This window comes from Psammomys obesus, unplaced genomic scaffold (genome assembly GCF_907164565.1).
Source record: "Psammomys obesus unplaced genomic scaffold, mPsaObe1.curated_primary_1811, whole genome shotgun sequence".
Lineage (NCBI taxonomy): Eukaryota > Metazoa > Chordata > Mammalia > Rodentia > Muridae > Psammomys > Psammomys obesus.
In genome coordinates this window covers 28362545-28377480 of record NW_026587216.1, presented here as the reverse complement: position 1 = coordinate 28377480, position 14936 = coordinate 28362545, and the positions used below count along the sequence as shown (strand labels likewise).

Here is a 14936-nt window from a genome sequence, read left to right as displayed (position 1 = left end):
TGATTCCTGTCCCATGAAAATGTTTGGGCCTAGGATGTGTTGATGAGATGATCATGCCCTGTTTTCAATGTTTTAAGTTGTTAATTGCTTCTGATGATAAAGATGTAAAATGTGTGAATAAATGGGAAGCTGTTAAACTCTTGAATGGGCTCAGGCTATAGGATAAATAATAAGTATTTGGATCAGTATACTTTAACTCATAAAAGCGCCCATTCCAGAAACATTCATACAGTGGTTTCTGTCGTATTTCTTATTAATGTCCCTTGATAGTAAGTAGTAACGCCTCTAAACTCAAATTTATTTGAATGAACTCTGAGGACATTATTGAGTTGAAGATGATTTCCCTGCCTTTCAGGGTGCAAGAGTTCAGAACACAGCTAAGAACTTGGGGGTTAGAGACCGGACTCCTCAGTCAGCTCCAAGGTAAGTTTATCCAGTCTAACCCTTACCTGAGGGCTTGTCAGCCTCTGGCAGTGTCAGTCGTGGCCAGGTCTCTGCTCTAGTTCATGTCCAGTGTCATACTGACACCAGTTGTAAGATCCCTCTGGTAAGCACTCCGTGGTGAAGTATGATGAGGGGCTAATGAATACTCTCAGAAACAAACAGACATTATTTTATTTTGAAAGTAAATTAGAAAAACAAAACTGTACAAAAAATACGACCAAAATGTATTCCAAGTGTGTCAACTGCCAATCTACTCTTTCCATTGTCCCTGGTGATGGTTACACACTTTCTTCTTCCATGACTGGAAAACCCTTATTTAACTCACAACGCCCACCTTGGATGCCATCTTCTGCTTTGAGTCTTGCTTGAGTAGCTCTTTTGTCAGGCTTCCTGGGTATCACATTATAATGCCCTTTTTATATTATGTTGCCCTGTATTAATACAAGTTTCTCCGCCTAACCCAAATATGAACTCTTGGGTGACAGAGATATACTTTCATTTTACCGGGGGCTACATAGCAGACATCAGATACCTAAATTTATTTCAAGACCTTGTGAACGAATGAATGGATTAATCAGTGAGCTTTTTGTTGGTTATATCAAATATTCACAGTTCACCAATTATAAGAAAGGATTCTAACTTACCTTTAAAGTGAATGAACATAGAGAAGTGCTTTTCCTTTGATTTCCCATGGTTAGGGTAAGCATTCATCTGCTGTGAAGTGGAGCAATGTTAAATAACTATTTACATATTTGATCATGATGACTTGTTTGAATTTTAACAAAAAGTGGGCATCTCAGACCCTGCCTTGGATAAGAAGTTCTTTGTTTCTGCTTGCAACACTATTACCAGAAACAGAATGGTGACCACAAACATTTATGAAGTTATACTTCATTTTGAAAACTTTGGTGAGGAGAGTGCTTTCGAGGGAGCTATCCTGCTGTAGCTGCGTTTACTTCTAGTACTGACTCCTAATTCTGTAATTCTCCAGTCTTGTTAATGTTGCCTTTCATAGCTGATTAGATTAGAGTCTTAAGGTTTTTTTTATTGCTAAAGGATCGTTTCACAAACACATTCTCTCTAGCCCCATGATCAGACATGGTATATTTGTATAATAGACCTGCTGAAGTGTTAAAAGTTCCAATAAGAAAACAAGATAATAGCTTTTCAAGGTATGTTCAGTTAGATCCATTTAAACACAAATGGACAGTGGGGTTGGGATGAAGCTTCAACATCGGATCAATAAACCAATACTCTAGCCAAACACAAGAAAACAAACTGATGAACCCAAGCTTTTTCTCTTTTGGATTATCTTTAAAACACTTGAGATGAAACATAATAAAACGAACCAGCTATAAAATTGATATGTTATGTAAGGGAATAACAAATTTAAGAGAGAAATAAAAATTACTTCAAATTTTTATTTACTATTTTACTCATTCCGTGGGTATTTATTGAGGAAATGCAGCATGTTTTACTGTTGCCCCAGGGATGATAGAAGGCTGGTACAGAAGTGAATGTGGCCCAGAAGGAGCTTCCACTTAAAGAGATGAAAAAATATGTGACTAGGCATATAACTCAGTGGTAGAGCACCAGAGGCTTTGCCTGGATTTGATGCCCAACAAGAAAGAGACAAGAAAGAACAGGAGGGAGAGAGAAGGAGGGAAAAGAGGAAAAGAGAGGAGGGGAGGAAAGGGAAGGGAAGAACAGAAGTCTGTGGAGATACAGAGAAAGCCAAGACTCACAGAGGCCTAGGATCTCCCCTGAGAGGAACCAGCTCTTTCCTCAAAGGCAATAAGCTGGAGGGCACAGTTGGTTCTCACAACCAAACTACTCATTGGCAAAGCTAGCAAAATATTTCTGAAAGATTCATCTTTGGAGGTCCAGGGAGTTATCTCTACCTGAGATTTTATTTGGTTCAAACCTCTCAACCCACCTCTGTCATAGTATTCCTAACATCCACTTTGTTTACTTATTTTTATTCACCCAATGAACATACACTGACATATCTTGACTTTCTGTTGTATGTCTGGGAGGGGCAGGCCTTGTGGTAAAAGCAGGGTAAAAAGATTTCTCAGTCTCTGTGACAAACAGGAAGAGTGTGCTTAAGGATTTTGCAGAGAGAGGCAGAGGTGAGATAGGAAGATTCAGGAATCAGGAAGATTTTTTTTTTTTTTCATTTTAACTTGAAAAAAATAATGGCATTCCTCATCTTCATGTCTGGATAATTTGAATCCTCACATCTTCTAAGGCGATATGGGATGGTCTCTCAAAGGACCGATAGAACTGAAGGCAGAGGTTTAGTAGGTGACATTGAGATGGTTCCTCAGAGGACAGCTAGGACCGAATGCAGGTTTTAAAGGATATTGTGTTAGTACAAGGACAAAGATAAAAAGACCGAAACACTTAGAAGACATAATTAATAACCTTTGGATAAGAACTGGAGAGGAATTGGCGAAAAGGAACTTTCTAGATTAAACATGAGAGCTTTGGTGTGGGTAAAGGGGTTAATGGCTCTTGCTTCTGAGGCCGTGAATGCAGAGGGAAGTAGCATGCACTAGGCATGGTGATCTCAGCTTGGTCACAGTGAGATAGAGATCTAGGAGCTGGCCATGTGCAGTTGCCTTTGTGGCTGCTCGGTCTACAGGTCTGTAGTAGAGGTCTACAAGTCCTGTGAGTCACACAGGTCAGGAAGGAGTTGAATTTTACTACCTGCGGGTAGGGAAGGTTGGGAGTACTACTGTGGGGGATACTGAGTCTGAAGAGGAAACAGGAGCATTATGGAGGATGCGCAGTCAGAGAAGCTGATGGAAAACAGGGGTGGGTGATTCTGGAATTCACAAAGGAGGAAGTGGCCATGGTCACCACACAGGAAGAAAGGTCATGACTATTCATGGAATCAGTACACTGCATCCCCTACTACTGAAGTATATTAATTTTACATTGATCGGTTGTAGGTATTTGCAAGGAAAAGCCTACTCCTGCTGGGTGGGTTTCCTAAATATTTATGCTGCTCTACATTAGCACTTTGCCTGAAATATGTCTGGAATGGCCTTTGGCAGTAAGATGTCAAGACAGATAAAAATCCTGTATGTTCAAGGAGGGTTCATCCCAGCAGAATAGAAAGATAGGTGCACGCACGCAGGCACACTTGTGTGTGTGTGTGTGTGTGTGTTTGTGTGTGTGTGTGTGTGTGTGTGTGTGTGTGTGTTTCTCTCGGAAATTCCGATTTCTCATCTTTCAGATAGAGGAAGTGCCTTGAGAAAAAGCACATTTTAGCTATGGAAGAGGCATTTGCTCTGTAGCCTCCATTCTAAAAGTCAGAGTATAAAGGGCGTAGGGAAGCCTGGGAACTTGTCTAGATGCAGAAATTTGAGCCCAACAAGGAAGAGTAAGAAGAGGATCCAGGACAGCCCTTGCCTGTTCATGCAGGGCCTCTAGTGTGCATGTGTGGGATAATAGCTCTACATGCTGGGCCAGCAAAAGCCCCACCCCACCCCAATAATCTAGCTGCCAAAAGCAGAAGCCGCGGTTCAACATAAGAGCCCAACTCCTTACCTATTACATGTCACTTTCCAAATTCAACAGCCAGTGCTCAACTCCCAGAGCTGTGCAGTTTCCATTACAAGTGTGGCTGGACTCAGATAACCCTGAGTCACTTCCAGGAAGCCTTGCAGAAGCCAAAGCTGCCCAGCTCTGCAGTGGCCAGAGCTATTATTGCATTTGGTGACCACAGGGAGTAGCCTTCGCTCCAATTTGCAAGGTAGACATTGCAAAGGCTCGTCTCTCCACTAGCGCTGGGCACAAACATGCAGAACAAGGTAATTGGATGTGATAGGTAGGATGTCCTTCACCCATCCTCCCGTCTCTGTCCTACCTGCTCTCAGGCCTCTGTGCTTTGTCACTCACTAGGCAGCACTGCCATGGAGATAGGAGGATAGGAAATGAAAAGAAAAGGACCTTCTGATTGGTCTGTGTTCCCAGCCCCAGGAGGCAATTTGAAGCACATCTTGTACTTCAGTTGCAGAAGAATCTTTAAACGACATCAGCTCAGTTTAGTGTGTTCTTTTCTCTGGGAAGGACAAAACAAGTTTTTTGTCATCTCTGCGGAAATAACCTATGGGAGCAAAAGCCAGCTTTCAGGCATGAAGTATATTTTTCAAACCTCCAAAGACAGTAACTTCTGGCTTCCAGACCAATAAAGTTCATTTTATTAACCAGACTTACAATCTGACATTAAACCATCCTTTCTCACCACTGATTTGGAATTAGCATGCCATTGTATGTCACAGACAGAGGAAATTTATAGTTTGCTGAAGTGGCTAGCTGTTTTTTTTTTTTTTTCACATTTATTTATTTATTTATTACAATTTATTCACTTTGTATCCCAGCTGTAGCACCCTCCTAATCCTGCCATCCCTCCCTCTTCTCTCCCATAACCCTTTCCCAGTCCACTGATAAGGGAGGGCCTCCTCCCCTTCCATCTGACCCTAGTCTATCAGCTCTCATCAGGGCTGTCTGCATTATCTTCCTCTGTGGCCTGGTAAGGCTGTCTTCCCTCCTCCCACCCCCAGTGGGGAGATGATCAAAGAGCCAGCCATTGAGTTCATGTCAGAGACAGCCCCTGTTCCCCTTACTAGGAACCCACTTGGAGACTGAGCTGCCATGTCCTACATCTGTGCATGAGTTCTAGGTTATCTCCATGCATGGTCCTTGTTTGGAGTATCAGTCTCAGAAAAGACCCTGGGCTGAGATTTTTTGGTTCTATTGCTCTCCTTGTGGAGTTCCTGTCCTCTCCAGGTCTTTCTAGCTCCTCCCTATTCCATAAGATTCCCTGTACTCTGCCCAAAATTTGGCTATGAGTATCAGCATCTGCTTTAACACCCTGCTGGGTAGAGTCTTTCAGAAGCCCTCTGTGGTAGGCTTCTATCTTGTTCCTTATTTTCACCCTTTTTTGATGTCTATCCTGTTTGCCTTTCTGAATGAGGACTGAGCATCTTACCCAGGGTCCTCCTTCTTGCTTAGCTTCTTTAGGTATACAGATTTTATCCTATATTTGTATGTCTAATATCCACTTGTAAGATATGTGTGTCTTTCTGCTTCTGAGATACCTCACTCAGGATGATATTTTCTAGTTTCCACTATTCTCCTGCAAATTTCATGATTTCCTTCTTTTCCATTGTTGAGTAATATTCCATTGTGTAAATATACCACAACATAGCACCAACAGCACAGGCTCTAAGATCAATAATCAATAAATGGGACTTCATGAAACTGAAAAGCTTCTGTAAAGCAAAAGACACTGTCATCAGAACAGAACAACAGCCTACAGATTGGGAAAGGATATTCACCAATCCTATATCTGATAGAGTGCTAATATACATAATTTATAAAGAACTAAAGAAGTTAAAAAGCAACAAATCAAGCAATCCAATTAAAAAATGGGGTATGGAGCCAAACAGAGAATTCTCTGTAGAGGAATATAGAATGGCAAAGAAACACTTAAAGAACTATTCAATGTCCTTAGCCATCAGGGAGATGCAAATCAAAACGACCCTGAGATTTCACCTTACACCCATCAGAATGGCTAAGATCAAAAACTCAAGTGATAACACATGCTAGAGAGGATATGGAGAAAGGGGAACCCTTCTCCACTGCTGGTGGGAATATAAACTTGTACAACCACTTTGGAAATCAATCTGATGCTTTCTCAGACAATTAGGAATAGTGCTTCCTCAAGACCCAGCTATACCACTCCTAGGCATATATCCAAAAGACGCTCAAGTTTACAGCAAGGGCATTTGCTCACCCATGTTTGTAGCAGTTCTTTTTGTAGTAGCCAAAATCTGGAAATAAGCCAGATGTCCCTCAATTGAGGAATGGATACAGAAATTGTGCTACATTTACACTATGGAATGCTAACAATGCTTTTAAGTTCCGTTCAACTACAGTGCAAAAAGGAGTAAATCTCCTTGGATACACCTGCTGGAATCACTTTTAAAAGCTGCAAATTTGGGGTATTGAGATGAGGAGTGTAGATTAGTGGTAGAGCACATGATTAGCAAATGTGAAAGCCCTGGATTCAATCTGCAGCTTTGGTAAACACCCCTGATCTCTTTCTCTCTCTCTCTCAACTCTCTCTCTCTCTCTCTCTCTCTCTCTTTCTCTCTCACACACACACACACACACACACTCACAGGGAATGTGTTAAAATTGAATTCTGCAGTAACAATACTAGCCTAATGTACACAGTAGGACAAATGTAGCCTTACTTCTTAAAGACAACAGATAGGGTCCAACACCTACAAACTGTACCTCAGCCTCTCTTCACACTAGATCAGTGATTCTCAACCTGTGGGTCATTACCCCCTTTAGGGGTCACATATCAGATGTCCTGGATATCAGATATTTACATTTTGATTTATAACAGTAGCAAAACTGCAGTTATAATGTAGCAACAAAATCAATTTATAGTGGAACATTGCCACAGCATGCAGAACTGTATTAAAGGAGCACAGTGTTAGGAAGTTTGAGCCCTTGCTCTAGCTGTGCTGTAAGTAATGGTCACTAGCATTAACGGGCAGCATTTTACTCCCTTCTACTTTGGTTCCGGAGTTAGCTTTTAGGCACTCAGGTCAACATGTGTAAAGCTTCTGAGCATACCTCAGCTTTTCCACAAGTAACACGAATTCTTTGAACTTGACCATCCTACTGACAGGTGAGTGATGGATCGCTATATCCAGTCTTAAGTCCTTAGAAAAGTCCAGATAACTAACTGTCTTGAGATTCTGGTTTCAGGAAGCTGTTACATAAGCCCATCCACAGTCAACTTCTGGTACCACAAAGATAGAGGTAAATTTGTAAAACTTGTAAGCAAATCTGTAGCTCTCGATGAGATAGAGGCCACATCACTGCAAGATAACTATGGTGAACAAGGTGTGAATTATCATAATGACACTGCCCCTGGGAACTCAAGGGAGAGAATTTACTATCTGCAAATTAATCAGACAGCCTGGAGCAGAGCAGCGGCATCTAAAACAGAGGATTCTTTACCTGTAGGTCATGACCCCTTTGGGGTCTAATGACCTATTCACCGGGGTCACACAGCAGATATCCTGCACATCAGAGATTTATATTATGGTTCATAAAATAGCAAAACTAGAATTTGAAGTAGCAACATAATAATTTTGTGTTTAGGGATCACCACATGAGGAATTGTATTAAATCGTGGCAGCATTAGGAAAGTTGAGAACCACTGTAAAATGAAAGTTCTGTGAAGTGAGCAGCCTTTTAAGTATGTGCAAAGAAACTGATGCATTTTCTAAATCCCAGGAACAAAATTTAAGATGAAGCTAATTCATATCCTATTTTCTATGGAACGCTCAATGTGGTGATGGATGATGGAGCCAAGAAATTATTGCAATGTGTTTTTTTTTTCTACCAGTAAAAACATTTAGGTAAGGATGGTATCCTAAGTGATTTTCATACTGCCCTGTGTCTTTTTCTAGACTCTACAAGCTGTGTGAACCACCACCCCCAGTTGGAGAAGAATAAGCACTCAAAAGAGTCACCCAGACAGAAGCTTCCAAAAGCTGACCAAGTCAACATTCTCCACTGAAGATAAAGAAATACAGATCTAAGATGTAACCATTCCCATGGTGTAAATAACTGAAGTTTGGTTCCTCCTTGGATATTCATGTTGGAACCAGCAGTTCATTCAGACAGTTCAGCCCCACACTATGTGTATTAGCATTACAGATTCATCCTGGGGTAAAATTCACTGCTCAAATTTATAGAAAAATAGACAGAGGTAAAGGTTTAACTATTTTGGTCCTTTTCTCATTCATTAATTGTACTGTATTTGTTTTTAACTTTCCCAGTGGACACATGTAATAGTGATAGTTTTTCTTGAAGGAGGCTGTCACTAGAAACGACGGCCACACTCTGGAAACCATCATACAGAAATGTCAAGGACAGTGTAGGTGGGTAGGTGCCTCATCTCCCTCCCACACCACAGATGTGCACGTGTGCGAGGCAGGAAGTCCATGCTTCCCTTTCTTCTAGGGCTTCATAGCAGTGAAGAAAGCTGTGAGGTCTTAGCAAGACTTCCTTCACTGTCGTCAAGTTTACTCTCTGCGCATGAAAACACTCCAGCAGGCAGGTGCTTTTCGTGATCTCTGCAATGAGCCATGAATACTGGGCAATGTACCATTGATGGTTGCGAGTAAGGAGTTGCCAGGGTTGGAAAAGTGAGAGGAGTGAGCAAGAAAGGAACAACAACAACAACAAAAACCAACAACAGAAACAAAACAACAACAACAACAACAACAAAAACAAGCCTATTTGAAAATCCAACCTTTAATGGAGAAAGATAAACTCTCGATTTTATGAAATCTTCTGATAAAATATCAGACCCTTAAAATAATACACCACCACGGGTATTTTTTTATCAAGGTATATGTGTAAGATGTGAAAATAGATGTATTTGTTGTGCTTCAATGGGCCACTAGGAAAGAATATTGATAATTTATGGAACCAAGGTATAGCCTGTATTCATTCTAAATGTCCAATGTTTATTACTTATGTGTTGATATACAAACATTGTATTTAGCACCGCAAATAGATTAATATTGGTTTTAAATATATAATTTTAAAAGAAATGAGAACATCCTTACTGTGATTATGCTAGAGTCATGCTTTGTGTAGTGATAAGGATAAATTGTGCCTTCAGGCGATATTATCATTGTATAGACGTCATGGAGTGCACGAGCTAAGATGACTATAGCCTCATTAGATGGCATGACCTATGGAACCATCTCCTATAGGCTGACCATCACTGACCCAACCCCAGTGTGCAGCACAGGACTCTGTATGGATATATGTTAAGAACATGAATTCCTTACCATAACTACAGTTTTGGGAGAACATTAGTCTTTATAAATCTCATTATGACTTCCAAACAACCATTAAAAGCCATCTTTACTGCCAGTGATATATTGAATTTAAAAGTGTGTTACAAAGGTATGGGATATATGTTTCCTACTAGTTAAGGTAAAAATTATTTGGCACAGAGCACTTGAGATTGTTTTCAGTCAGTCTGTATGTGACTAATCATAGGGAAAGTAACATCAGTTTCTAAAGAAAATCCTTAGCATTTTGAACTTAATAACGATATGACATATACTTGCATATTTTTATGACATGCATTCATAAATTTCAGGAAATTAACATTTTTGCTACCATCAGCACACAAACGTGATGCTCTGGTAATTCAGGCGGCCTCTCTGAAAGTCTTGAGAGTAAGGAGAACCAACTGACTGAATGATTGAATGACCGACTGACCGACTGACTGACTCACCGAGTAAACAGACCATTCATGCTGCTTCACTGTTCTCCATTCCCCATCCTGGCAGGAAGTCACCATAGAGGCATGGAAGGGCTACAGATCGTGGGTACATCTCATAGAGTGTATTATCTGCTTTTGCAGTATTTATAAGTTAGTGTATTTTAAGGATCCACTCTCTATAACAGAATGTAACTTTCTGATTAATGTTATTTTTTGAGTTAAACATACTATCTGTGTACACAGCACTTACTAACTTTAAACATTTGCTGGTGGTTTATAGTAACACCAGTGACTGTAATTCTCATCATAATAAAGTCATAGCTGACCTGGTTTAGTGTGTACTAAATGGCATCTCTGATTGCTTAGCCCACATTTTGCTCTTCCTTCTTCACATAGCCTCACAGCAGTGATGAAAGATGTTTTGTCACCTACACTTCATAGTTGAGCTGAAGCAGAGACTAATACAGTAACTTGTGCAAGCTCAATTGGCAAGCATGAGCATGGGGGAGTCAGAGATGAACACCCACCTTTATGAATCGCACTGCTTTTCTTTATTAGTGTGAGAGCCATTGTAATATCAATGATTATTCTCCTGCTAAGACCGGGGCTTTATGACATGTGTTGTCATTTGATTATACAAACTATATTGCAAAATCAAGTGGGAACATGCAAAATACCTTTCAGCTACAGGGTCTTGTGGGCATTTCCCATTCATAACTGAAGAGGCCACACATGTATTGCAAGCCAGGAGTAGGACGGTATATAAAATTTGACTATAATTCCAAAACAGTGGTAACACTTAATAATTTCTGATCAATGAGCGGTCGTTTTTCAATGCTATGTTACATACCTCCCTTTGACATTGGGATTTTAGGCCACTCTTGCTTTCATGTTGCGCTGTCCTCTGTAGCCAGTGGTTATTGACAAGCCCCTGAAAAAGCCTGCTTACCGTTCTTCCAACTTCTGGATGTGGACATGGGCTACCGTTTACCCCACTGAGATATTTCAGATCTTATCATGGGACCTGAATCGTATCTACTATCTTACAGGTTCTTCTCATTGTTTTCTAACATTACAAAATTTAATTTTGTAAAAAAAAAAAAAAGTGAAGATTTGAGGACTGAAAATTCATGTATTTCTTATCTAGAGAGAAAGATAGAGGATGAGAACTGTGGTCTAGGTTTCTTTGGCAGGGAAATGCAATGCTGAGTTTCTCCCGTAAACCAGGATCCGCGTCTGTAGGCTCATGGGGCTTGCTTTCTGGTGTTTTCCAGCTGTCATCAATTCCCTGTGTATTAATTGGCTGCTCTTCTTGAAGAACGATGTCCAATTAAAAAGGAAGATAGGCCTTGGAACATGGCACGGTGGTTGAGCACTTGCCTAGCACATGTGAAGTCATATGTTAAACCATGTTGGCTTTCCTTTAAGCCAACAGTGGCTCACACCTCTAATCCCAGTGGTTGGGGGAGACTGAGGCAGTAGGATTGCCAGATGTTCAAGGGCATCCTGGGCTACATACTGAATGTGAGACCAGTCTGAACTACAGTGTGAGACAGTGTATGTATGCTGCAGTGCATGCTGCGTGGAAATGGCACTATTTCTGGCTCTATTGATTTTAACTCTGAATTGTTCAATTCTGAATGAAATGAAGTTGACCCTGTGCTAACTTTAACAGTGCAGAGATCAATGAGAAACAAACCCAAGAGCCGGCATTAATTAGCTAACTTAAGCAAACAAACAATGTCCTGTCCTGAGCACAGACTTTACAGGCAAGGTATCTACTTTTTGGAAGCTTTGGGTTGAGAATAGGTTTTTCCATGGATTTAAAGAAAGTGCAAGTCTATCTCAAACTGTCAAGCATTCATTCTTACCCAAATCTAAGCAGCCGTAGTCGCACATTAAACGAATCACCACACCTTAGCAGGTGTTTTCTCATCCTTTTGAGTCTTTATAAAATCAGAATATTAGAAATTCAAAGGAATAACTCCTTTGTCCTTTTAAAATTTTTTGAAAATGATTCTTGACTTTCTACACTAGTGATATGACAGTCAAACTACTGAAGCTTAATGTTTGGCTGGCCTGCTCCTGAGTTTTAGGAAACTTTAACTTTTAAAGTTTTCTTTTTATGTGATTTTTTTTTTCCTCTGCCACACTGTAGCCTAATGATTCTTCCTTAGCCATTTATAATTTCATTAACACACATACATTCCAGTTACATAAAACATCATGCTTTTGTGGGTCTGGAGTTTTGGGGAGCACCTGATGAAAAATCTTTACTCTGAAGAAGAGGTGGGGAAAATGTAAGTGGCATTTTTACCAAGAATGGCCTCTGCGTGTTAATTTTACAAAATGGCCACCATTTTACTAGGTGCTGCATTTCCATGCTGGGCGTAGTGGTTATGGAATCACTCAATACCTTAATGATCTGCTGTCATCAGTGTTGTTAGCATTCATGTTGCGGAGCACCACCTGGCATGTGTGTGAATCTCTTAGTTGTGACCTAGTGGGAAGTCGGCCTCACTCAGAGCAGTTTATTCTGTCCCTGGGAGAGATGACTAAGTCTGCTAAATGATATACAGATACGTGTATGTGTGTGTGCTTATATATCATATCAACTACTTTTTATTTTTGTCAAAATTAATTATAAAAATTAGATTTCAGTGTCTTAGTTGCATGAAAATATGAAATGGAGTTTATGATGGATGCTATGATGTCTGCTGTAGACATCAGTATTGTCTAGTACTGTAGTTGTACCTGGTTGGGTGTCTTTGGCTCACTGATGTTCATTTGCTATTTGTATGAGCCAACTGTTTTGTTTTCTGTCGTCACTGTGGCAACTTAGCTGAGATAATTGGCTTACAAAGAAAAAAGTTGTTTTGGGGTTTTTTTGTTTGTTTGTTTTTGTTTTTTTTGGCTCATAGTAGTGGAGGTTCTAGTCCACAATCAATTGAACCCTGACAGGAGAGGATAGAACAACTACTTTGCTCAGCATCCACATCTCAAAGATGAGTAAAAGACTTTGGCCCCACAGTCTTTCAAAGGCAGCGCTGCCTCCCACAGACACAGGAACCCCCTATGGGCCTTTCCCTGGACATTTCACCGCCTTCCAAGAGCACCATGCTGGAGATTGTGTCCTTAGCACAGGGACGTCTGAGTGACACACCAGGCTCCAGACTGAATCACTATCCAGTCAAACTGAAATCTACTTACCTGAAATTTTAAATGATAGTTACTAGAAATACTGGTAATACCAGAAATAACATAGATTGGGTAGTTAATTTTAAGTGCAGACGATGATAACTATTATCCACTCATATAGTCATTCAATAGATGTTTTAAAAATCAATTATAAAGGCCTAACCAGAGTTGAGTGTATTGGATGTATTTAATTTTGTAAAAATATCATCATAGGACCTCTGTATCCCTATGTATACAAAGGTCACTTGTATCTTTTACATAAAAATTATATTATTCATAAGGTAAATCTATTCTAATGCCATGTGTGTATTATATACTATATAGTCAAGAATATTAAGTTGTTGAAATATTTAGAAAGCATACATTTGAATTTAAATGTCTAATGCCTCAAGCAAATATATTAGTTTCAGAAGAATATATATTTTTGTAACTGCAAGACTATTAGTAGCCCATAGCCTTTGCTTAAAAATATTTTTGTAAGCATTCACTTACACAGTACTCATTTTAATAGTAAAATATCACACTGATTCTCTAAAAGTAACTGTTTTGACTGTCTGTATTTAATATTATATAACATCCAAAATTCAATGATGAAATTTATCTAAATGTATTATTAGCCTTTTTTTCTTTTGTAAAATACCCATGTAACATAGTCTCAATCATTACATATTTTGTGTATGGTTAAATTTGTTAAAGTTCATTATATATTTTATATCATTTATTTTTGCCCGTGTAAAAGATTGGTATAATAATGTTGTATGATGAGTGTCAAAAAATAATAAAGTGAATTATAGTATGTGCTTAAATTTGACTGATTTCTATTCTATTCTTACATGTTTGGAAGGCAGAAATATGAAACTAAAATGTTCACCCTTTGAAAGTTCACAAGCTCAGGAGGAGAAACTTGGGTATGACACAGATCCACTGTGCTATAACTCCCAGGGAAGGGACAGAAAGAGAAGTTTAATATGGTTCACAAGGTAGGAAAGCTTTATTAGAAAAAAAAAAAAAGGCTTTGTGAGGTTTCTCCATAATCTCTCAAACCAATCTCTCAAGGCTTCCATTCTTAATATGCATGAGCTGTGGTCATCCTATTTGCTAAGGGTGTTACAAATGCAGTAAGTAATTCTCAAAAAAAATCACTTAAGGTGATTTATTCAGTACACAAGCCAAGGAGTTGTCTAATAACGAAAGACAATAGTGTAAGGCCAACCAGGCAATGAGAAGCTCGTACTGTGGAAGTTCAGGGAATTTAGATTCAATGAACATGAGCTTATGGGCTGCCTACAGATTATCCACCCACTTTTGGCTGAGCTGGACATTAGTAGCTAGACAGACATAAATGGCTCTTGGCCTTACAGCGTTTCTGGTCTTGGGAGGAGAAACAGTGATACCAACAGACTTGAAGAGAGAAGGCGAGGGAAGGAAGGTGGTGAGCTTGCAGGCGGAGTGAGAGTACCAACAGAAGCAGCTACCCAGCAGTAACAGGTTCCCAGCTCTGTGACTGAGATGCCGCAGGCAGGTTTGTGGGATGCTGAGTGGTTGGGACCAGACAGGATAAAGGTTTGTGGATGTGATTAGAGAGAGGTAAACATAGAGATTCCAGTTGGCTCTGTCCATGCGGGTCTGACTGCCATGGTAAAACTCCTAGACGGCGCTGGAGTGTTTCGAGCTGAGTGGCTGAGGTACACAGTAACAGTTGATGTGAAATTTTGAATTCCAGGTGGTGAGCTTAAAGAGCACGTATCTGCTGGTTATGTTGGCCAGCTCAGAAATGTCAAGATCAAAATAACTGAAGGAAAGAAATCAATAACTGGATTTTTACTGTTTGGACATTGCTAGTGTAGACCAAGATAGCACATTTAATACAGTTTTAACAGTGAGAAAATAGAGGCACCAAGCATAAACTTTTTTGGGACAAAATTTAAATCATCTGTGTTCCAGAAGA

At 39.8% G+C, this 14936-nt stretch overlaps 1 protein-coding gene across 2 annotated transcripts in view; it reads left to right on the top strand.

Annotated features, from left to right (window-relative positions):
• Positions 1-13760, top strand: part of Prex2 (phosphatidylinositol-3,4,5-trisphosphate dependent Rac exchange factor 2) — a 288407-nt gene extending 274647 nt beyond the window's left edge. For both annotated transcript variants that reach the window (XM_055603275.1, XM_055603276.1), the window contains exons 39-40: positions 356-423; positions 7953-13760. In XM_055603275.1, the coding sequence (XP_055459250.1) occupies positions 356-423; positions 7953-7998 (114 nt within the window). In that variant the 3' untranslated portion in view covers positions 7999-13760. The remainder of the gene's footprint in view (positions 1-355; positions 424-7952) is intronic.
• Positions 13761-14936: the final 1176 nt, after the last annotated feature.